The sequence below is a fragment of the Hypanus sabinus genome, chromosome 12 (genome assembly GCF_030144855.1).
Source record: "Hypanus sabinus isolate sHypSab1 chromosome 12, sHypSab1.hap1, whole genome shotgun sequence".
Taxonomy (NCBI): domain Eukaryota; kingdom Metazoa; phylum Chordata; class Chondrichthyes; order Myliobatiformes; family Dasyatidae; genus Hypanus; species Hypanus sabinus.
Window position 1 is genome coordinate 78,480,245 of NC_082717.1, and position 25,546 is coordinate 78,505,790.

General features: G+C 39.9%; 1 protein-coding gene across 3 annotated transcripts; it reads right to left on the reverse strand.

Moving 5' to 3' along the window:
• Nucleotides 1–371: 371 nt before the first annotated feature.
• On the reverse strand, nucleotides 372–24,655 carry gzf1 (GDNF-inducible zinc finger protein 1). Of its 3 annotated transcripts, XM_059986268.1 has the most exons (7): nucleotides 24,521–24,619; nucleotides 19,718–19,819; nucleotides 8,090–9,544; nucleotides 6,267–6,361; nucleotides 5,564–5,731; nucleotides 4,787–4,944; nucleotides 372–4,273 (listed from the first exon to the last, which is right to left on the reverse strand). In XM_059986268.1, the coding sequence occupies exons 3-7, from the start codon at nucleotides 9,520–9,522 to the stop codon at nucleotides 3,614–3,616; spliced, it is 2,514 nt and encodes an 837-aa protein (XP_059842251.1). In that variant the 5' UTR covers nucleotides 9,523–9,544; nucleotides 19,718–19,819; nucleotides 24,521–24,619; the 3' UTR covers nucleotides 372–3,613. The 3 variants fall into 3 exon arrangements, with proteins under 3 accessions (XP_059842251.1, XP_059842249.1, XP_059842250.1); XM_059986266.1 differs by lacking the exon at nucleotides 19,718–19,819 and having other exon boundaries at nucleotides 24,521–24,655; XM_059986267.1 differs by lacking the exon at nucleotides 19,718–19,819 and having other exon boundaries at nucleotides 24,444–24,594.
• Nucleotides 24,656–25,546: the final 891 nt, after the last annotated feature.

A 25,546-nucleotide genomic window follows, 5' to 3' on the forward strand; every position in this document is an offset into this window, starting at 1 on the left:
TGAACTGCTCCAGCTGTAAGTGTGATAACTGAGGCTTTAAAAACATCTGGTCTAAAATATGGTACAACTTAAATAGTTGCATTAACTCACCTTGAATTTTCTTTTTATTTAAGATAAGTAGGCTTTACTTTTTTTACAAATTTACTCTCTCCCTTTGTTGTGCAGAAACCAATGGAAAATAAATAATTGGTCTCTGAGCATTTTGGTAGCACAACAAAAAAAGACTATCAGAAAGATTTCAGATTCTTGATGCATCTGATAACACTGATATTCAAATTTGGCTTATATGTATATTTACATAATATATATAAATAAAACAGGCAAATACTTCAGGCACTTATTATTCTAAAATGATGAGAAGGATGCAAAGATACAATCATCATAATTTTAATATACTAAAAGTATACACTGTCACCCCATGTACTTTACAGATTGCCTTAGCTAGTGCTCTTAAAGGAACCTAGTTAATATAATTCACCATGCTCAATACTACAGGACATGATACACCATAAACATATTTGCTGTGGGTAGCAGGAGTTAAATTTTCGTCTATTACAACAATAAGATTGGTTGAAATCTTGATGCTTTGTTCCTTCTGGCCTGCACAAACCAGTTTAGTGCTGGGTCATTATTACTCTAGCTGCTCCCATAACCTTGTGTAGATGATTCTGTAACTTTTCTGAGAAAAGAATGAAAATTCTTTTTAATGACAAACGGGTCACATTTGATTTATTTTTGATTTTTTTAATTGAGAGAGTGCAGAAAAGGCCCTTTAAGCCACACTGCCCAGCAACCCATCGATTTAATACTAGCCTAATCAAGGGACAACGTACAATGACCAATTAAGCTACTAACCAGTATGTCTTTGGACTATGGGAAGAACTAGTGCATCTGGAGGAAACGCATGCACTCGAGGAAGGAATGTACAAAATTGCTTACAGAGGATGTCGAAATTGAAATCTGAACTCCAACGCTCCAAGCTGTAATAGTGTCATGCCAACTGCTATGCTACCGTGGCACCCCAACTTAATTTCTGTGGAAGGCACTTTCAACTGTAGTGTCCTGAAGTAGACCAAACACCCTCAATCACAGCAATCATTGGGACTTAGGAATATAAGGTGATGTCACCATCCCTGACTCAAACATTTTAAAAACAAATTGTTTAGAGCTTTTTAAAAGCTGATGTTTACACAAAATGCATTTTGCTTCAAAGAAGAAACAAGGTAGAGAGAGAAAGATTGGAGGCATTTGGAATCCATCAATGAACAGCAGATCCGATAGTACTCAAAATTAAAAAGGAGTATTAGAAACAATTACTTAATGAAGGGAGATAGTGTGAAATTCATTGCCACGGATGACTGTCTAGGCCATGTCATTGGGTATATTAAAAACAGAGGCTGATAGGTTCTTGATTAGTAAGGGTGTTAAAGGTTATGGGGAGAAGGCAGGAGAATGGGGTTGAGAGGGATAATAAATCAGCCATGATGGAATGCTGGAGAAGACTTGATGGGGCCTAATTCTGCTCCTGTGCCTTATGGTCCATAATACTGAAGATCTGCACAGCTGATGGATTGTTTGGGACTAAACTTCCAATATAACACTGTGGTTTAACTTCAGTTTGCAAATCATTTGCAACCAGACAAGGTAAAGAAATTAAAAGCAAATTGTGAAAGGGAGATAAATAATATTAAAAATCATGTGAAGAAAGATGTAAAAGAATTGGGGGGGGGGGTAAATCTTGTAACTGCTCAGGATTGACACAGAAGCTTGGCAGATGGATTTTTTTTGTTACATAATGTCAACAGAAGAGAAGGCATACTAGAAATTAGGAATGACAATAATGGCAAGCTCTTACAAGATGGACTCTTAACTTTTGTAAATGTCATGCAGATTAATTAGTTTGTTTCAATACTGCCTTAATATGTAGAAGAAACAAAAAAACTGTATATCTTTAGTTCTAGAGGCAGAGGATGACAAAACAGGTTAGTTTTATATTTTGCTTGTCGGATTGTTGTAGTATTGTTCATAGTTGTATAAATTATTGACCTGAAATGACCCAAGCTTATTGGCATGTATTGAAAAATTTATTGTTTTTGCAAAACACAAACCAGCTCTGAGCCAATTAGCCTTTCACTTGTACTTACAAATTTATATAACTGGATCATGGCGTGACAAGAAAGAATACAGTTCTTCTGGGAACCACTGAATGAATTAGGTAAGTAGATTGGGAGGTCAGTGTTTTGTCAATACTAAACTAGATTGACAGTTTCTAATAAGATTTAAATGAGTAAAAATGTTTGTTTAAAGGCAGGACAAATTTGATTTTTTTTTCCACTGATGACAGGAAAAATTTGGTATTTACAATCTGAGGCAGAACATAGGGTCCCATGAAATATTAAGAACATTTTATGCTTGATATGTTAGCTTACACAAATACAACAAGAGCAGTATTCCGGATAGTCTGTAAAGTGTTTAAAAAGACAAATACAATTTTGATTTGCAACTCTCTGCAAGGGTATTTGTGCACAGTGAAACCATGGATTAAAGTTAAATACAGATTCATAAATTTCTCCTAACACACGTTTTCTATATGCTAATACATTCAAAATTACTTAATATACTGTACATCTTAATCATCATTTTCAACACATCAATAGCTTCAGAACATTAGTGCCAATCTGTAAAGTTATAAATATGTTCAATTTATTAAGACCATGTTTAGTATTTTGACATTATTGATAAAAACATAAATGAACAATAACCATCTTTTCCCCAAAAGTTCTCAACTATTACACAGCATTAAAAGGCATGTGCAATTCCACAGTGGCAAATCTGGGATTTTCAGAAAGCACACCCATATTGTAAGGCTATTGGGTCTGAGATGCTATGGTCTTCAAAAACATTCATATTGCTTGCTGTCAAAAACCTAAACATCCCCATTTTGCAACAATGGGTATCAAATAATAATGTACTTTGTGAAATACCATTATTAATGCCATTCTTCCCCCAAAATGTCTGAGGGACAATTCAAAATTACCATTACATGATTTCTGAAGGACTTAAATCACAAGTAAATGATCATCTGATGCTTTAAAACTAATAAACTAACTAGTTACTATAACTACAAACATGAGAAAATCTGCAAATGCTGGAAATCCAAAGCAACACACACACACACACAATGCTGGAGGAATTCAGCAGGTCAGGCAGCATCCATGGAAAAGAGTAAACAGTCAAATGTTTTGGGCTGAGAACCTTCATTAGGTCCAAATGTGCTGAGCTCTTCCAGCATTTTGTATGTGTTGCTTTAGTTACCATAACTTACTTGATTTAAAAAAAATCTAAATTAATTATAATGCAACCTCATCACACAGTATCAGAAAAAGTGGAAGCACAAAAAATAGCAACTTCTGAGCCTTAAAGCAAATTGTAAAAAAAAATAGTGCTGTTGATGCTTCAGTTCACCAAGAATACAGTCAATGAGCAAAAGTTACAGGCATTTCACAGATAACCAAAATGTGATAATTTATTGTTGTGTATCCTTTTCAAAATCTAGATTAAAATTCAGTCCACAAGTCTAGTGATGAAGGAAACAGCAGATCTGTTTAATACCTTACATCTGAATATTGGTCACTCCATTTACAGTACTTTGCAACACTGGCAGATTAACACTCTGCATAACAGTTAACTGTGGAGAGCCTGCAGATATAGCGACCGGAGTTCCACTTGGCATTTGTCCAACCCTTGTTGCATGTGTTAACATGTTATTCATGTGACTAGTCATAGCTAAGCAGGCAGGTACTGAAATCGTTGTCACAATGCTGGTGTTGGTAGTCCCACTTTTCTCCAATGTATTGTTGTCAAGGACCAGACTTTGTGAATTTGCTGCACCTAACTGTTCAACATTAGCCAAGGTATGTAGGTGAGGCTGTACTGAATCTGTTGGTGCATGAAGCATTGCAAGCTCATTAAATGTGGTTGCCATGGAGGTTCCTTGAGTTACCATTGTGATGGAAGGCAGATCAGCTGCCCTCCAATCTGATGATCCCGAATTGTCATGTTCATGTCCACTGGAGATGTTTCCATGGAGCATTACAGCATTTTGATCACTCATCAACTCTGTACAAGATGTTGTGTTGTCTTGTGCATGAGAAGGGGAAACTTGCTCACAATCAACAAATGCTTGGAGGTCTGTACTTCGAACATGTCCCTTTTTGGAGCCTTCGTCCAAAGTGACGACGAAGGACTGCCACGGTGCAGTCTTGTCGTGGACCTGTTAAGAATAAGGTCAAGTTTAAAGTACGGTTTCCTCAACATGAAGTGAATAATGCATTCATACAGGGTGGGCGGGGGAAACCTACTTGCCTGCAAACATTTCCAACCTGTACTTTCCCAAATATCTTTTAAATGAAGCTAGTACTAATCTTCCACAAATTCTAATTATTGTCTTTATCATTTTAAATACCTCTACCTGAGCTCCTCACAATCTCCCATTACAAATGTTGTCCTATATTTGTATAGGGAATGTTTATAAATATACACTGCTATATGAATTTCTAGAGGGATCACAAATTATGTTTGTTAAAATCTTAAAACTGTTGAGCTAAAGCTTTGTTGGGAAATGGGAGCATGCAAATTCAGGTAAGCAGGAATCGATTTTATTTCCATTTAAACCAGAAGATCATTGGTAGTGCATGTTATTCCTGAACCAGGAAGGTGTATATTTGCGAATAGTGCCTAATGGGGGAAAAAGCCTCATACAATTTGGAATCATTTGGATACTTACTGAAGCATGTCTTCTGAGTGTGGATTTATCAGTAAAAGTCCTTCCACAGGCACTGCACATGAAAGGTTTCTCCCCTGAATGTATCCGATAATGCCGCTGCAGCGCATTCAACTGTGTGAACAGTTTGCCACATTGGTCACAGCCATAGGGCCTTTCACCTGGGGAAAAAACACTTTATAGTGATTGAACAAACAAATTGTTTTGAGTCACCAATTCTTTGAAGAGCAGTCCATTTAGCCACACACCATTACTTTTTCTATACACCATTTTTTTTATGGTGAGGCACTATATTACTTGAATTTCCTCTTCTTTTCAATAGTGGCCACAATTAGTGTGCTAATCGACTGGGTGGCAGGCAGAAGTTATGAAATCTGGTATATAAAATTTTGTGAGGCATATTTAACTTACTGCTGAATTCACCTAATTGCTTCTACTTGGATAGGGCTGGAAGAAAACTGCTTACCCAGCAATAATGAGATCAAGATAAAATTTTACTAGTACAGGCTCTTGATGCATTAATTTGAATTTCCTGAACGGAAGATTAAAAAAGGTATCTAGTACAAATAACATTTGGAAAATTAACAAACCACTCCACTCTCATTACTAAAATTTCACTATTTCTTTGCTCTTAAGGTTGTGAAACTTAAAATACAAATAATTTTATATCTTTAGAAAATCTACTCAATTTCTGATTTAATATCGGATTTTAAGGAAATACTGTAACAAGAAGTTTTCAGAGACTGATAACAATAAAGTTAAAACAAAATCAAATCACACCTGTATGAACTCTAAGGTGCTGTTGAAGAGAATTTCTTTGTGCAAAGGCTCGCAAGCAGATTTCACATTTAAATGGTTTTGATCCTGTGTGGATTCTATTGTGGTGTTTTAAATATTCTTTTGAAGCAAAACTTTTCCCGCATGTTTCACACATAAAAGGTCTTTCACCTGCAAGATAAAGTCAAATTAGTACAACTACATAAAGTATCAGTGGCTTTGAACAGTATTGACTATACAAGAAGTGGGCCTTTCAGCTTCTCATGCCCACACTATCAATCAATCCAAACAAAGATATCCAGTATCCAACATCAATATCCACTCCCCCTTGACCTCATATTAACATTTTAATAAGCATCTTTACATCTAAAGATTGAGTTAGAATTTATTGCACTTTGTGTGAGCATGTTCCCTATTTTCCTCAACCTTTGTATGCAGAACTTCTAACTTCTCATCCGAATACACTCAATCTAATTATAAATTGACATCTTGTTGCCTTTGATCCTTCTACCATTGGACAAAGTTTCTCTTCTTATCAAATCAGTTCCTAGCCTTCTATATTCTAGGGAGCACAAGTTCATATAATGTTTCAATGTACTGGCGATGATGTGGCTTAATCACAATTCTTGATTTATGTCTTATATCAGATTGTAATAGACTTGCACCAAAACTCTTTTATTAAAAAAAAAGGGAAATAAATTATTACCTGTATGAGATCTCTTGTGATATATCAACATATGATTCTGTGTGAACCTGGCACCACATTCTTCACAGGCAAAAGGCTTTTCACCAGTATGCACCCTTAAGAGAGCACACATTCACACAAAATAGAGAAAGAGAAATGAATCTTGAGACAGTATGGTCTATAGATATTCACAATATTTGAAGATAAAATTCCAGACATATCAGACATTCAATAACTTATACTGAATTATACAGTCTTGAGAACTTGCATAATCCTAAATGATTACTGCTCTGAACTTCAAATATCAGGAAACATTTGTTGACACAAGAGACTGCAGATGCTGTAATCAGGTGCAAATAAATAACAAACCTCAAGAGCAATGTTTCCTGGGGTCTATGAACCCCTCTGTTAATGGTAAGGCTCCATGGCATAAAAAAGATTGGGAGCCTCTGCTCTAGAGAAACTCCAAGGGCCAGGAAGCATTAGAGAATGATACGGAGTACTGATGAAACCTGAGTTGTTAACCATTCCTCTACCTCAAATGTTGTCTGACCTGCTGAGTTCCTCCAGCAGTTAATTTTCTTTTCGTACATTTAATTTTTCACTTTTGTTCTGTAACTAAGATCTACTAATCTCCATTTCAAAATGAATAATACAGCCTCTTTTTATACCTTTTAGGAGAAATGACTAAAGGAAAGTAATTACAATATCTTTCTTTCCAATGATTATTATCATTTAAATGTTCAACAAATCTTCCAGAGTTACATCAACTAAATAAAGCAGAACAAAAACAAGGTGACAAAACTGGTCCCATACCAGTATCCTGTGAAATTCTCTACTGAAATGTCATAGTCTTTTCTACCTCCCCACTTCCAAGAATCTTTAAGTCTCATCTCTTTGCTTTACTCTATTTTACTACCTGTTAAAAGTAGGATCCAGACCTTTACACTTTGACAGTTTATGAGACTAATGTTGTATAAATACATGTGACTATGACCTCCTATTTTCTGTTCTTTCCTGGAGAAAGCACTCAAGCAATACTGTATCACAGATCCAAAGTCTCAAGATTGGTAATGGTGGAATGCTAGCATAAAGTATGATAGTATACATTTTGAGAATAATTAAAGTAGGTAAGTCATTTTGCCCCTTGTGTTTACTCTGCCACTTAGTAATACCCTGTAACTTTCCTCTCCAATCCCCAGACCCTTGAATTTAAGTGTGTTTGACAATCTACCCAATCTGTACTCAACAAATCATTGTCTGACAATGCCAATTTTGAATCTGAGATACAGAATTGGTATTGGCTTTCAAAAGCTTTTCACTGTATCTGTAACAAACTGATAATTCTATGGAATATGAAAAATACAAAAGCATAACTCTTTAAATAGACTGCATGATCAAAGGCAAAGTCTGTCATGTTCATGCAAAGCAAAAGACTGCAGATGTCATAAATCTGAAAGGAAAATACTTTTAATGCTCTGGTCAGGCAAACTATTTAGTGAGACAAAGAAGAGTTGTCTCAGGAAGATAACGTTTCAGATTAATGACACTCCTGATGAAACATTAACTCCATTTGCTTCTCTTAAGATGCTGCCTGACCTGCTGTGTCAGTGTTTTCTGTTTTTTTTTGTTGACTTGTTTATGATTTGGAGATTACTTCTTCAACTTCAAATTTTACTAAACATCTTGCAGTTTTGTGATTGAACTCAATCTGGTTAAAATATTAAGTTAAATTATACTGCTGTAATGAGGTAAAGATAAATAGAACAGCCTCTGCAACATCATGGATCTAAATAATGAAACAATTACATTACTGAAGTGGTAATTAGATAATATGTTTCTACCTCAGGTGCACCTTCAGTGCAGATGGCTGAGAAAATTTTGCATGGCATACTGTGCATTCATAAGGTTTGTCTCCAGTGTGTGTCCTTTCATGGAGCCTCAAGGCAGTTTTGGAACTCAGTCCCTTACCACACTGCAAGCATAAGTGGCGCTCTCCACCACCCTCATGAACTTGAAGGTTATGGCGCTTCACATCTTTTTTCCTTTTAAACTTTTTACCACAGAGTGAGCATGGGAAGTGACGTTCGTCAATATGAACGCGTCTTTGGTGACTTTTTAAGTTGCAGCGATTTTCAAAAGTCTGGTCGCAGGTCTCACAGCGGTAAAAGATTTCTGGAGTAATCCCATGATTTTGTTCAGTGTGCTTCAAATAGCTTTTCTCATACTGAAAGTCTTTCTCACACTTATCACATTTGAAATTTCCACCTCTTCTCTTCTTCTCATTCTCATCAGATGTCTTTCTGGTATCCTCATCCAATTCAATATCACCATCTTCACTTTCAGCTTCTTCCTCTTCTTCATCATCATCCCCTTCCATTATCTCTTCATCATCCGATTTTTCAATGACAACTTCTATACTTGTTTCTTTCTTGACCTGGTCTTCAAAGTTTTGATTATTTGCCACAGAAGTCAATCTTTCAGATTCTTCTTCCAAATTTTGATTTACCTTCTCTTGCTCTCTTAATTTCCGAGTATATTTCTTTTTGGGAATTTCTAAAAAGACTTTTCGACCAGCTAGCCTTCCACTGCTTCGTTTGGCCTTTACAGTTAATGTTTTCCCCATTTTCTTTTCCTTATCTGATTTTTCCCAGCTTTTTGTTCTGGCGGTTGCTGGTGTTGCATTCAAATCTTTCTCATGATCTTTCTCTTCATCTGAAATGTCTTGGCTAGAGGATACTTTGCAATTCCTCACTGCAGGAGGCATTGTTGATATGTTTCGAGAAGGAATGGATACAGAATCTCTAAGCGGCTTGTTGTCTTTTTGTCCCTCTACTCCGCGAGAATCAGCCAAACTGCCCAAGTCCATCAAAGCTGTCTCAAGAATCTGTTCTTTTACCTGACTGCAGACTTCTGCGAGCTCTTTGCACTTCAATTTCTCTGCAATCTCCTGTATTCTTTGTACCCTCTCGGCCTCAACCTCCACTTTTGCTGTATAAACAAAATCCAGAAAAGAGGCAAAGTCTGCTGTATAGATATCTTGCAAAGTTACGATAGTAATTTTAGTGTTCACCATTTCATTAAGGAATAGTTCCTTGAAGTAACTGCTGGCAGCAGCCAACACAGCTTTGTGAGCAACAAATTCTTCTTTGTTGCCCTGGTGCTCTATCTGCACTGTCACATCACAGAAGTAGCATAAGATGCGGAGCCTGTGCATTTCTTCCAACAGGTTTTTAGGGGCTGCTTTTGACTCCAGTACAACTTGATTGCTTACCATCTTCCTTTATTAAGTTCAACTCCTGCAATAAAAATATACACAATTTCAACAATTGTTGCTTACAATATACATTCTGGATTTAAAAGGCTAGAAGATCAAAAATGCTTTTATTGAATGGGTTTTCCAGTTTGGGGAAAATAATTTAATTCCTGACTCGTGGCCACCCATATATAAAGCTTCCATAGGTATTTAATTCAAATGAGAACCAGTCATGGAGGGAATAAAAATCTGTTAACATGTAACCACCCTGCTGTAGATAGACACCATTGTCTCTCAAGAACAGAAACTGGTAGTTACACAATGGGAGGAGTTTACTGTAGAAAATTAGCAACCACTTCTATTGACACTTCTGCAATGATACTCTGTTATGGAACCTTCACTAAAACTTCAAGCCTATCAAAGCTAGCCACTGAATGTGGGACATCTTGAATCTGCACCATTATAACTAAGCAGGGAAAGGCTGTAAATTCATCAAGAACGTCATTCAATACTGTATAAGTATGGTAACCACAAAATGATTGTGTACTCTTAGATGGACAAAATCGACTTGTACATGTTGCCAGACAATAGCCCATATATCTAAATAAAATTACAAAATATAGGCTAGACAACTCATTCTCCCCTTGTACGTCAGACCTGTCATTCCAGAGACCAGTCTAGTGAAACATTGTTCAGTTCCTTTTACAATATCCTTTTTTTTAAAAGATAATGAAAACTGTTCATGTAAAGTCCTAGTTGCCCCAGGCATCTGCACTTTGGCTTTCAGTGATTCATGCAAAAATGAACATCCATACTTCTCCAATCTCACATGATTTTAAAAAAAGCAGAAGCTTTATTTTTTTTTCACATTTTTCCACATTGTACTCTATCCACATGTTGTTCACGCATTTAACTTGAAGACAGCTTGCATACTCTTCACTAACCATATTCCCATTTGGTTTTATTATCATCAAACTGAGAAAAATTATATTTGGTCCCCTCAATCAAATTATTATGAAAGATTATGAATAGTTGGGGATGTGTCCACAAGACACAGATTGCCAACCTGTGAAGGACCTCTTGATCTGTTGATTGACTTTCAATCCATACTAAGACATACCGGATACAATGCTCCAGACTGGATGGCTGATTCAGGGAAGACGAGAGGTGTGGGATCTGCATTTCATGATAAACTCTTCATGGTGCTCAGATGTAGTGGTCTTGTATTACTCTTGTTCTCCTGACCCGAAGCATCTAATGATTTATTGCCAGCTGCTTTATCAGGTGAGTTCTCCTCCACAATCTTGACTGCAGTTTGCATACCGCCAAAGGCGAGCATTCAATGTATTGAGTGTCGCAATGAGCAAACAAGAAACAGCCTACCCTAATGCCTTTCAAATCATTGTCAGGGATTTCAATCACGCTCGTTTGAAGAAAAATCTCTCCCCAATTATCATTCTCGTATCATCTGCAGCACGAGGGATCCCAACACACTCACTCACTCTTACACTACAATTAGGAATGCTTACCATTTATTCCTAGACCACATTTTGGGAAATTTGATCATCTGGCTCTTCTCCTCCTGCCTGCATACAAGAAGGAGCTAAAGCACAAAGCTCCAGAGGTAAGAACAATCTAAGAGGTGGTCACAGGAGGCAAATGAGTGGCTATAAGATAGCTTCAAGTTGGTGGACTGGGCCGCGTTCAAAAACGCAGAGGATTCTGATGTCAGTTGTGAATAAGTGTGTCCCCACAAAATCATTCAGAGTCTTCCCCAACCAAAAGCTGTGGATGAACCAAGAGATTTGTAATCTGATGAGGGCTGGATCAGTAGCAAGCAGGTCTGGTGAGCAAGTAAATATAAGAGGTCCAGCTATGACCTCATGCGAAATGGCAATTCTGGACCAAACTTGAATCACAGAAGGATGCTTGACAGCTAAAACTCAGCTTGAATGCTATCACCCCCTATAAAGTAAAACCAAGTGATACGTGTGACAGGATTTCACTCCCGGGTGAGCTTAATGACTTTTATGCTTCTTATCAACACTGTTGTCAGCCCAATCAAAGATGGTGACAGATCAGCATATAGGAGGGATATGCTACTGGACGATAATCATTGAGGTAGGTTACCGTAGTATTCTTCTAAGACACCTGCATAATTGAAGCCTGTTTGTACCTCAGACTGCTGAAGCAAGAGGTTAAGGATATTAGTGAACACTCTAGCCAGTTAATCAGCATATGTTTTTAGTACTTGGCCAGGTATCCTGTCTGGGCTGGATGCCTTTCATGTGCTCACTCTCCTGAAGGCTGCTCGCATGCTGGGTTCAGAAACTGAAATCACAGGATCAATGGGGGCTGTGGGAGTTTGTGATGATTCCTCTATGTTTTGACAGTCAAAGTGAGCATAGGTGGCACAGAGCTCATCTGGAAGCAAAGCGCTGTTGTCACCGATGTCACTTTATAAGAGGTAATGATGTTCAGCTCCTGCCACAACTGCTGGGCATCCTTCATTGATCCAAGTTCATCCAGAATTGCCACTTCACCCATTAGATGACTTTCGGGAGATCGTACCTGGACCTCTTATAACTTTCTTGGTCACCAGATTTGAATGCCTCTAGTCTGGCACCTCAGAAGATTGCAGATCTCATGGTTCATGCAGGGCTTCTGGTTGGGAAAGACTCAATGATTTTGTGGGAACACACATCCACAGATGTTCTATCAAAGTCCATGATAACCATGAAGTCATTCAGTTCCACAGATGAGTTCTTGAATAAAGCCCAGTCCACCAACTCAAAAAAAAATCCAGTAGCTGCTTCTTTGCCTTCTGCGACCACCTCTTTGTTGTCCTAATTTCTGGAACTTTGTTTTTTAGCTTTTGCCAGTATGCAGGGAGACAGACAGCTAAGTGATCAGACTTACCATGCTCTTTTCTTGCTGCTGCCATCAGGAAGGAAGTACAGCACCTTCAAGTCCCACTCTACCAAGTTCAGGAACAAACCTTCAGGGGATAACGTCACTCACCCCAACACTGAACTGATAGAACCACCTATGGACTCACTTTCAAGGACCCTGTAACATGTGTTCTCAGTATGTATGTATGTATTTATTTATTTTTCTTTTTTTTCCTCTTTTGTATTTGCACAATTTGTCTTTTACATATTGGTTGTTGATCCATCTCAGTTTTTCATTGATTCTATTGTTTTCCTTTGTATTGACTGTGAATGCCTGCTCAAAAATAAATCTCAAGGTAGTAACACACACAAATTGCTGGAGGAATTCAGCAAGCCAGGCAGCATCTGTGGAAAAGAGTACAGCTGAAGTTTCGAGCCAAGACCCTTTGGCAGGACATCTACGTTTTGAGTTGGGAACCTTAGGCAGGATGTCAACATTTTGAGCCGAAAACCTTCAGTGGGACAGTCCTGCTCAGGGTAGTATATAGTTACATATATGTACTTTGATAATAAATTTACTTAAATAATAACCTGATTCCCTAAACTTCTGCTTGGAGCAGTTTTGAAAACCTTCTGAAAACCCAAATACACATCCATTGGTATTGTTTCAAAGAATTCCAATAGATCAGTTAGTTCCATTTTCCCTTGCAGTTATCCATGTTGACTCTGCTCAATTCTATTGTTATTTTCCAACAGCACTGATGTCAAACTTTTATTCTACATTCTGGTAATTTTCCCATGACTGACATTAGGTTAACAAGCAGGTAGTTCCCTGTTTTCACTTTCTCCTTTCTTCAAAAATGACGTCAATTAATTCATTAATTTCTTTGTAAATCGAATACAGTTTAGGTTAATTTAGTTAAGACCCAACAACATAATACACACCCATTACACACTACAAATTTTGCCCTGTATACAGCAATGAAATAAATCATATCCCTCTGGAAGGACAGAACAACTGAGGTATAGACCAAAACGTAATCTTACAGGAAACGTTACACCAGGGTTTCATAGTATTAGACTTGATTGTCATTGGTGGTACAATATACTGTGCACAACATAAAAACAATGCTTTATTTTAAACAAGGAGACTGAATAATATTATTTACCAAAAACACCTATATAATTATTCATGCAACAGTATTATACTCTATTATGCTATTAAAATAGATTCTGACAAATACAAACAGAATAGTGTTCCTTTACATTTCAAGTTTTCTGTGAAATATAATCTATAATTAATATAAAGTATTTCTGGATGTCAGAATACTCAGTGCATTAAGCATGATCTGGGCAGAAGGAATCTAAGTTAATATTTCATGTTGATGAATAGATTGAGTGTAGTTGATTTTACGGAGGTAGTGATGGGGTTGGGGAGGGGATGGAAACTCAAAAAAGGAAGGGGTGTAAGTGATTAAATGATATAGTGTAAAACAATAAGGTATGACAAAAGCAAGTACTGGCAAAGACAGAAGCACCGGCAGCAGTTGCTCTCCAGTTGGAGGGTGGCAAGGGCAGTGGTTGTGATTTGAAATTAATGAGCTCAATAACGAGTCTGGAATGTGGTCAAAAGATTAGGTTCTGTTCCTCAACCTTCTGTTCAACTTCAGAAGAACACTGCAGGAGACAAGAGAGAAAGATTCCAAAATGACATTGAGCCAGAAAATTAAAATGACAAGCAAACCTAAACTCTACACCATGATTTGAGACTGAAGGGACATTATTGCAAAGAAGCGTCCAATAGGTGTTTGAGGAATTTTGATGAATACTGAGAAAGGTTTGGAGCATAAAGCAGAAGAGTGGATAAGAGGAAGAGGCTCATTTGCTGAGGACGCATAACCGCTCCTCCCTCCCTATCATCTCAACATAGATGCCTCCCAGGAGCTGGGTGCTGGGTCCATTGCTTACACATGATTACATGTCCAAACACCCGAGCAATCACATTGTCAAGTTTGCCGATGACATGACAGTGGTGAGGCTCAACACCAACACGATGAGATGACCTGCAGAGAGGAGGTGGAAGAACCTGAGGCCTGATGCCAGGCAAATAACCTCTTCAATGTCAACAAGACAAAGATGGTTATCGACTTCAGAACTTGCCACACTTACACCCCTCTTTACAGTGGCAGCAGAGCAGTTTCAAATTCCAGTGAGTTCACATCTTGCACAGCCTCTCATGGGCCACAGTAGCATTGCAGTCAAATGCGATGATCTTACAACTAGGGGTGTTTTGGAGTTTGGAGTTCAATTCTGGCGCCATTCTCTCCGTGGAATACATAGGTGCTCCTTGGGTGCTCCAGTTTCCTGTCATCATCCAAAGATGTACCAGTTGGTAGGTTAATTGATCATTGTAAGTTATTCTGTAATTAAGTTAGGGTTAATTGGGGTTGTCGGAGGTTGCTAGGACAGCATAGCTTGAGGGGCCAGGAGAGCCTACTCGTGCTGTATTGCAAAATAAATATTTTAAAAAGCACATCCTTCACAATCAGAAAAACTCACCAATGCCTTACTTTGAGCCAGATGAAGAGAACTGGACTATGCACATCTACACTCACATCATTCTAAAGATGTGCCACAGAGACATCCTGCATCACTGCCATGCTACAGAAACTGCACTACAGTGGACAGGAAGTCAAAACTGCCCAATGCGTCACCATCAAGAACATGTACACTGAAAGGTGCCGGAAAAAGGCTAGTAACATAATGAAGGATCCTTTCCGCCCTGTTCATGGACTTTGTCCCACTCCCATCAGGGAGGAGGCTATAAAAAAGTTATCTTCCCCAGGAAGTACCTCCACACCCCCAACCACCACTATTTCATAATTTTCCTGTTAGTCACCTTTTGTACATACACTCCTGTGCCTGACATTACCTTTTAGACATCCAATCAATGTATAAAAGCTATGTTATGCATTTATATTTGTTATTTTTTATTGTTATTGTGCTCTTTTTTTGTATGCTGCATTAGATCTGGAGTAACAATCTCTTTTGTACATGTGTACTGGAAATTATATTAGACAATCTTGAATATGGAGCACAAACATCATAACATATTGATGAGCCTGGTTTCTTCACTGTAGATTCAATGTAATAAATTTCACTACATTGGCTGCTGAAGCACAGCCATTTAATGTATTGTTTTCAAATTTAGAAGGAAAAAGAATAAAAAAAAAAGTACCAGAAAATGATACATTTAAAAAATTAGCTAGAAAGCAAAACTGGTATATTCCTACAGCTTTGAAGTATTTGAAATAAAAACTAATTAATTTTTTACTACATTCCAAAATGACCTAAAGAAAGATAATCTAATTTGTATTGGATGAACTTGCACACATTTTGTTGGTGTACAATATATTCACTCAATGACAATATTATTAATTTGTTTTCTAGTGGCAAGGTTAATGCCAATAATCTAATGCTGTCTCATAGCTCAGAAATCCTGCTGGTTCAGCATATGGTTCATCAGAAACAAAAACAGAAGATGCTGTAAATACTTAGCTGGTCAGGTCACATTTTCTAGGAAGAGAAATAGCTGATGTTTTAGCAACATATACAAAATGCTGGAGGAACTCAGCAGGCCGGACAGCATTTATGGAAAAGAGTACTGTCGACGTTTCAGACCAAAACCTTTCAGCAGGACTAGAGAAAAAAAGCTGAGAAGTAGATTTAAAAGGTGGGGGAGGGAAGAGAGAAACACCAAATAATAGGTGAAATGTGGAGGGAGAGGGATGAAGTAAAGAGCTGGGAAGTTGACTGGTGAAAGAGACAGAAGGCCATGGAAGAAAAAGGGGGGAGGAGCACCAGAGAGAGGCGATGGGTAGGCAAGGAGATAAGGTGAGAGAGGGAAAAGGGCAAGGGAAATGGTGAAGGGCGGGGGGGGGGGGGGGGGGGGAGGAGATATTACTGGAAATTTGAGAAATCGGTGTTCATGCCATCAGGTTGGAGGCTAACCAAACAGAATCCAAAGTGTTGTTCCTCCAATCTAAGTGTGGCCTCATCACAACAGTGGAGGAGGCCATGGATGGACAAATCAGAATGGGAATGGGAAGTGGAATTAAAATGGGTGGCTGCTGGGAGATCCTGCTTGTTCTGGCGGACAGAACGTAGATTCTTGCTGAAACAGGTTTCCACTCTACACTGGTTCTCGCCAACATACAGGAGGCTCCACCGGGAACACTGAACGCAGTAAATGACCCGGAAGGACTGATTAGGGCCCTGAGTGGTGAATGGGAGGTGGTGTAGGGGCAGTTGTAGCACTTGTTCTGCTTGGGACATCAGTGGGGAGGGACAAATGGAACAGGAAGTCATGTAGGGAGCGATCTCGGCGGAAAGAAAGTGGGTAAGAGGGAAAGATGTGCTTGGTGGTGGGATCCTGTTGGAGGTGGCAGAAGTTTTGGAGAATTATGTGCTAGGTGTGGAGGCTGGTGGGTTAGTAGGTGAGGAGAAGAGGAACCCTATCCCTGGTAGGGTGTTGGGAAGATAGGGTAAGAGCAGACGTGTGTGAAATGGAAGGGATGCAGTTGAGGGCAAAGTTGATGGTGGAGGAAGGGAAGCCCCTTTCTATGAAAATAATTTCTATGAAGACATCCCCCTTCGTTCTAGAATGAAAAGTCTCATCCTGAGAGCAGATGCTGTGGAGACAGAGGAATTGAGAGAAGGGGATGGCATTTTTATAAGTAGCAGGGTGGGATGAGGTACAGTGCAGATAGCTGTGAGAGTCCATGGGTTTGTAATAGACATCGCTGGATAAGCTGTCTCCAGAGATAGAGATCATGATATTGATAAAGGGGCGGGAGGTACTGGAAATAGCCCAGGTGAATTTGAGGGCAGGGTGGAAGTTAGAGGCAAAGTGGATGAAGTTGACTAGTTCAGCATGAGTGCAGGAAGCAGCACCAATGCAGTCATCGATGTAACGAAAGAAAAGTGCAGTGTTGGCTTGGAACATAAGACTGTTCCATGTAGCCGACAAACAGACAGGCATAGACCCATGCGAGTGCCCATGGCTACCCCTTTTGTTTGAAGGAAGTGAGAGGAACCAAGGGAGAAATTTAGAGTGAGCACAAGTGTCACTAGGTGTAGGAGAATGGTGGTGAAGGGAACTGGTTAGGTCTAGTGTCCAAAAAAAAACAGAGAGCTTTGAGGCCTTCCTGGTGGGGAATAGAGGTGCTTAGGGACTGGACATCCATAGTAAAAATAAGATCATAGGGGCCAGGAAAACTGAAATCATTGAAAAGATCCAGAGCAAGTGAGATGTCACTGATGTAGGTACAGAGGGACTGAAACGGGGAGGGGGGAAAAAAACAGAGTCGAGTTATGTCGATATGAGTTCAATGGGGCAGGAACAAGATGAAACAATGTGTCTACCTGGACAAGCAGGTTTGTGGATCTTAGGGAGGTAGATAGAAACAGGAGGTGCGGGGTGCAGGAACTTTGAGATTGATGCCGGTGGATTGGAGATCCCCAAAGTTAATAAGGTTGGTAATGGTGTGGGAAACAATGGCCTGGTGTTCCTCAGTGAGGTCCTGTTCAAGGAGTAAGTAAGAGGAGGTGTCTGAGAGTACACCAGATTACTACAGCACCTCCCTTTATCTGCAGGTTTGATGATGAGGTTAGCATTGGTGCAGAGGGAGTGGAGAGCTGAACGTTTGGAAGGAGTGCGGTTGGAACAGGAGAGAGGAGTCTTGAAGTCTAGAATGGTTAATGTCCTGTCAGCTGTTGGTAATGAAAAGGTCCAGAGCAGGCAGAACATTAGGGTGGGATGTCCAGGAAGGGGAGGAGGGTTGAAGACTGGAGAAGGGGTCATCAGTGCGGGGTGTGGAGTCCTTGCCAAAGAAATAGGCTCAGAGACGGAAAGGCGGAAGAAGAGCTCAGCGTTGTGGCATGCATGGAACTCACTGAGGTGGGGTGCAGGGGGAACAAAGGTGGAGCCATTACTGAGGACAGAACGTTTTGCCTCAGAGAGGGGAAGGTCAGAGGGAATGGTGAAAACCCTGCACGGATGAGAGTTGGGATTGGAGGGGGTTGGTCGTGTCTAAGGGGAAGGGAGATTTGGGGTGTTCAGGGTGGTGGGGGTCATCTCTTGTTTGTGAGCTGATTTTTCAGGTCAGAGATCCTTTGTCAGATCAGTCATAGAAAAGAACAGCACACAAACAGGCCTTTCAGCCCATCCAGTCCATATGGAACCATTTAAACTGCCTAGTCTCATTGACCTGCACTGAGACCATAGCCCTGTATACCCCTACCATCCATGTACATATCCAAATATCTCTTAAACATTGAAATTGAGCTCACATGCACAACTTGTGCTAGCAGCTTCTTCTACACTCTCACGACTCTGACTGAAGTTCCCCCTCATGTTCCCCTTAATTTTTCACCTTTCACCCTTAACCCAAGACTTCTAGTTGTAGTTCCACCCAACCTCAGCAGAAAAAGGCTGCTTGCATTTACCCCATGATCACTAGATGCAAAGTATTTCCCTTAAAAAAAACTTGTGTCACCTGCCCTGTCTCATTTCCTAACAGGAGTTCATGTATCGCACTCTTGCTAGTTGGGACTTCTATGTACTAATTAAGGAAACTTTCCTGAACACATATGACAAACTCTATCCCATCTAGTCTTTTTACAGTATGGGAGTCCCAGTCAATATGTGGAAAGTTAAAATCACCTAATATAACAACTTTATGTTTCTTGCAACAGTCTGTAATCGCTCTACAAATTTGTTCTTCTGAATCTCACGGACTGTTGGATGGTCTGTAACATCATCCAATTAATGTAATAATATCTTTCTTATTCCTCAGTTCCACCTATAAAGCCTCATTAGACAAATTCTCCAATCATTTTGACAGAGCACTGCCACGATAGCGGAGTCAAGGGATATGGGAAGGCGGCAGTAATGGGGTACTAATTGTGGATGATCAGCCATGATCACAGTGAATGGCGGTGCTGGCTCAAAGGGCCAAATGGCCTACTCCTGCACCTATTGTCTATTATGACATATTCCCTGACTAGTAATGCCACCCCTTCCCTTTAGTACCTCCCACTCTGTCAGGTCTAAAACAACGGAACACTGGAATATTGAGCTGCCAGTCCTGCCCCTCCTGAAACCAAGTCTCACTAATGGCCACAATATCACAATTCCATGTGCCAATCCATGCCCTGAGCTCATCCACCTTTCTTACAATACTTCTGGCATTGAAATATACATAGCTTGGGATATTAGTTGCACCAGGCTTAACCTATTGACTCTTGACTTTGTCTGGACTTACCAACATCAGCCTCCACAACCTCTCCACTATCTGTTCTGGCACTCTGGTTCCTATCCTGTTATAACTCCATTCCTGCACACACTTTAAGATGACTGAAGGCCACTGACAAATTAAGAGAGCAAAAAAGACATCTTATCAAGAAGACATATAAAAATTTAAATAAAAGTGACAAAACAGAAAACAAATCTAAAAAAAACAATTGCCCAGGTATCTAAATTTTGTAGAATACATGAAATAATTGCTAAAACATGCTCTTCATTTCAAACTCTGTTCTCTCTTGACTCCAAGGGAGCTCATTCCTTACTCTCTAATTATGGTGAGCAGGATCTCATTTCATTCACTCTCATTAAATTTAGCAGATTCACTGGGAACTTATTTATAATACTGTGTAACATTCCGAATAAAAGATTTAAAAATGTGTAGGAGTATTAATGAAGAATAACATTCAATTATCTGGAAAATTTGTCAATCTGACACTACTTAGCACACAGGATTAATGCAGTGTTACTGCACCAGGGAGGAGAAAGAACACAAGATGTCCTGAGGAACAAAATGTAAAAACAATCCTTCTGGAAAGCAAAACCCCATGTTGTAGAGGTGAGATAACGACAAGGTTAGAAATTGGCTGCCTAACTGAAATGAGCAATTTCTTTTTTCACATGTGTGAATCCTCTAAACACTCTTCAACATACGACATGGATTCAAATTTGTTGCATGTGTTTGAAACTTGAGGACAGCTACTTGAAAGCCAAGGAGCTCGGAGTTTACAGTGGATAGACTGGAAAATAGTGATGAAACTACAATTGGGTGAGCCATAATCTTACTAAATGAGATTTGAGGGTCGAATGGTTTACTCCTCCCAATTTGTGTTCCTCCCAAAAAAATCCCATGCTTTTAATGTACCACTACTGGTTTTCTTTGCTTAGTGGCTGTTTGTGGGAAGACGAATCTCAGGGTTGTATACTGCATACATACTTTGATACTAAATGCACTTTGAATACTTTTGCACCCATATGTCTTTGGAACATGGGAGGAAGCCAAAGCACCCAGAGAAAGCCCATGCAGTCACAGGGAGGATGTGCAAACACCTAAAAGAAAGTAGTGGGACCTGAACCTAGGTCACGGCTGCTGTAATAGTGTTGTGCTAACCACTACATTACCATGTCCCCCCCCTCAAATGTTGAGTGTACAGTGAAGTTTCAAGCATTTAGTTCATGTCAAATAATTATAGACCACTACATTGTTTCAGTTAAAGAAATGTTTTCTGATGAGGTCAGTAGAACAGTGTTTAAATTAACTCTTAAGCAATTTTGGCTGATAAGATCTGAAAATGTTTGAGTATTTGTACAGGGTATTCCTTGAATATACATGTGAATATCCATTGTTCAGCGTACTGAAGAGAGCCAAATGTTAACAATGAAAGTGGCTGATAAGTTACATATTTTGCCTTTGCATGCCTGAAACACCAATTTCCTGTACAGGTACAAGTCATAAACTGAATGTTATTTCTTTCCCTGGAGAGAAAATTTAAACCAGAGAGGAGAAACTAATGTAGCAAACTGCATAATATCTCACATAACTCTCTGTCTCAAAACTAAGTCATCAAAAAATAAAGATTGTATCATTGTGAGCAGAACAGGTTATGTTGTTTAGTTCATGTAGTATCTGGAACTTGAAGGGCTACATAGTTTTCCTGCTTCATGAATTATTTTTTCACATCAAAGTAATGGGCATCAAATTTGTTCTGGCTATAGCCTGGAGTTTATAATGATCACTACATTAGCAACACCATCTACTCACTCCCACTTTTGCACAATTCCAATGGAAACATGTTTGTGATTCAAGTTTTCAAATAAAAATACAAAGCACAAAAAGACTAGTAATGCAGCATTAATAAAATTCAATTACTTTAGGTTAAGCAAAATATTATGAAAATTACACAATTGTGTTACAATTCAATTGTTGCATAACACAAACAGTTTGGGCAAAATAGATAATTTACTATTTACACCTATGAAATATTATTTATTAATACTCCTTTGAAATCAATTTGAGTAGGAAGTCGGATGGATGTGGTTAGTTTAAATGTTTTCTAGAATAGATAAACAAGTACCAAGTAAACAAGAGTCAGCATTAGTATATTGACATCAGATAATGGCATCAAATGTGAAGGGAAGCACTTGACACTAAGACACTCAGAAAGCACTTCCTCACTACAGGAAGGATGTGGATACTACAGAAAGATTGCAGAGGAAATTCACAAGGATGTTGCCTGGATTGGAGAGCATGTCCTGTGAGAGTAGGTTGAGTGAACTCGGCCTATTTTCCTTGGGGCAGAGGAGGATGAGAGGTGACCTGATAGAGGTGTATAAGATGATGAAAGGTATTGATCATGTGGATAACCAGAGACTTTTTCCCAGGGTTGAAATGGCTAACACAAGTGGGCATTGTTTTAAGGTACAGAGGGGATGTCAGGGGTAGTTTTTTCACACAGAGTGGTGGAATGCACTGCCAGCGAAGGTGGTGGAGGTGAATACAATAGGGTCTTTTAAGAGACTTAGGTATATGGAACTTAGAAAAATAGAGGGCTATGCAGTAGGGTAATTCTAGGTAGTTTCTAAAGTAGGTTACATGTTCGGCACAACATTGTGGTCTGAATGTGCTGTAGATTTCTATGTTCTACATAAATGTGAAATTCCACCCACATCGATCCTGCTAATTAACCAGCTAGGACAGGGGACTCTTACACCTTCAAGATCACTGTCAAAGTGTAATCTGATCAAGGTTTAGAGATTGACAGTCATGTTCTAAACTGACCATATATACCCACTGTAATAGGTTTGTCCCAACAATCATGCAGTTGGTAGGGTTTGCCTCACAGTGCCAAAGTCCTGGGTTTGAACCTGACCTCTGGTGCTGTCTGCATGGAGTTTGTATATTCTTGATGTCATTGAGTAGGAATCCTCCAGGTGCTTTGGAATTTGGGAAAAAAATCAAAGGTGTGGGTTGTCAGGTTGCATCTAGTATGCAGATGAGTGGTAGAATCTGGACAAAGATGATGAGAATGTGGGGAGAATAAAATGTGTGATTAATGTAGGATTAATGTAAATGGGACATTAATTGTCAGTTGTAGGGCTGTTTCCACAATATATCTTGTTATGATTTTCAACAAATTAAGAACCAAGGGATGACAAATTTCAAGTGGTGCAATACCGCATCTGGGTTTGTGATCTAGTGGATAGCGGATCTTTATAAAAGACTTTGCCTTTTTTTTTGTGGTTTATGACCACATTAAGATTGAACACTTGCTTGCTCCTCTTAGTAAAAATAAAGATATCATAGCATTGAGAGAGTTCCAAGAAGACATACCAGATTAACTCCGAGGATGTGTTTGGCTTCCTTGGAATTTTAGAAGAAATCTCTTATTTAAATATGCAAACTCCTAAGAGAGCTCAAAATGTTTTCATTAGTAAGCTACTCATGAATAAAAGAGCATGTTTACAAGGTAAGGGGCTGTTCATTTAAAACTGAGGTGCACAGAAAACTCTAAAAATAGAGTAAGGATTCCTAACCTGTGGTCCACCGACTCCTCGGTTAATGGTAAAACTCCATGGTATAAAAATGGTTGGGAGGGTAGTGAATCCCTGGAATTCTCTAGTCTGGAGAATGGTGGCGGCTAGATCATTAAGGTAGATTTTTAAGATGTAAGTAGATAATATTTGGAGGATTAAAGACTTTGGGGCTCTGAGGAGCTGGCACAGGAGACTAGTATAGATCAACCATGATCATATAGACTAACAATACAGGCTTGAAAGGCCTGGTGGCCTTAGTCTTGCTTTTATTTTATTGCATTTTTGTGATGCTAATTCAGAAAACTGCTTCAAATGAGAGCTAGATCTACTTCTGGCTGTTAGAGATTAAGCTGCTCAAAATATCCATGTAACATAAAATTATCACAGCTAAAGTAATTTCCAGATAGGTTGTGATCACCAAGGTCAGGAGGATGGAGTTTTTTTCATCGCTTATTCAAACTGTCCTTGATTTTTAACTCACCCGGGTGTGTGCATGTTTGTGTTTATGTCCGGCAGCTGATGGAACGATGCTAAAGTAATTTCTGATTGGCTGGATAGATAAGTGTTCACCCCCCCCCCCAACCATTTCCTTGTATACAAAAAATTACAGCACTTGTTAAAAAAACGACTTATAACGACTCAAAATACGTTCAAGGTCATAAACACACGAGATTCTGCAATGCTGAAAATCCAGATCAACACTCACAAAATGCTGGAGGAGCTCAGGCATCATCTACGGCCCGAAACGTCGACTGTTGTTCCTCTCCATAGATGCTGCCTGACCTGCTAAGTTCCTTCATCATTTTGTATGTGTGTGTGTGTTGTTCTACTTCTAAGGTCCGGTGGGGCACTTCGGAAGCAGTAAACAATGTAGAATAAATCAGTGGGGCTTTGAACGCAGCGTGCCCCCATTCGGGAAGGTACAATTCTGCAAGACAGTGACCTGTCCCGTAACCCTGTGTGTGTGGTGGTGGTGGTGGGGAGAGAGTTCACCTGTGACACGATCCAGACCATGTGCTGCTCCCTACACCTGTACCTTCCGCAGTCCTTCTCTCCAGCAGTCTCAGCACCCCACCCCCAACGCCGTCTCGCCACTCCACTCCCTCCAGCCTCCTATCAGTATCGGGTCGGCGGCCCCGGGTGCTCCCACTCACCTTCCGGCCCGCCTCCCCACCCCAGAAGCACAGGATCGACTAAGCGGGTGCGAACAACGGCCCGACTCACGACTCACCCGAACGCGAGGCTGCGCGGCCCAGGCCGCCCGTGTGCAGTGGGCCAAGAGCTGGCTGAAACTGGGTGGGTGGGAGCAGGGGCTCTAGGTCGCCATCGCGCGGCGGTGGGAGGGGTTGTTCGGCCCCCGCGTCGCGCCGCGTCACACTGCGTCACTCGTGTCGCCAGCTCAGCTCAACGCGCAGGCGCTTTCCCGACGCAGGAACTGGCGGACCGGCTCAGCTGGTCGGGGTGGGCGCACGCAGGCGCAGTGCATGCACAGACGGCGCTGCCGGCCACAGTAATCGTCAATTTGGGATGTTGTCTTTTCCTCTCTGTAGACGGGTGCGTATTTGCAAAATTTTCGTTTTTATTTTAGATTTCTGACATCTGCAGTCACTTCTTTAAAAAAAATCTAACTTGATTTCAGTGCATCAAAAGTGGATTACTTTCTGATAATTGATGTTAAAATATTATGCAATTAACACACCCAAGATGCTGGAGGCACTCGGGCAGCACCTTTGGAAAGGAATAAACAGGCAGCGTTTCGGACTGTTCAATACTCTGCTATTAACCTTGTTTTGACCTGAAGTATAGCACTTCACACTTTTCTGGATTGAACTCCATCTGCCTCTTCTCAGCCCAGCTCTGCATCTTGTCAAAATTCCATTGGACCCTATGACGAGAACAGCGGTGCCAAAACTGAATCCTGTGGAATACCACTAATCGCGGACCTCCAGAGAGAATACACTTCATCTACTACCAAACTCTTGCCTTACGTGGGCAAGCCAATTCTGAATCTACACAATCAAGTGTCCATGGATCCCATGCCTCCTGACTTCCAGAATGAGTTTACCATGGGGAACCTGGTCAGTTGCCTTACTAAGATCCATATACAGTACACCACATCCACTGCTCTACCTTCAATTTGTTTTGTCACCTCCTCAAACAAGTCATCCAGGCTTGTGAGGCACGACCTGTCCCTCACAAAGTCATGCTCACTACCCCTAATCAGATGGTGCTTCCAAATGCTCATAAATCCTGTCTT

What these genes read in the sequence shown, in the direction of transcription:
- gzf1 (XM_059986266.1), bottom strand. Translation starts at nt 9,522, where the DNA reads ATGGTAAGCAATCAAGTTGTACTGGAGTCAAAAGCAGCCCCTAAAAAC. An exon ending in TCACAAGAGATCTCATACAG is followed by an intron (nt 5,732 to 6,266) that starts GTAATAATTTAT and finishes TTTATCTTGCAG; the next exon opens with GTGAAAGACCTTTTATGTGT. An exon ending in CACTCAGAAGACATGCTTCA is followed by an intron (nt 4,274 to 4,786) that starts GTAAGTATCCAA and finishes TATTCTTAACAG; the next exon opens with GTCCACGACAAGACTGCACC.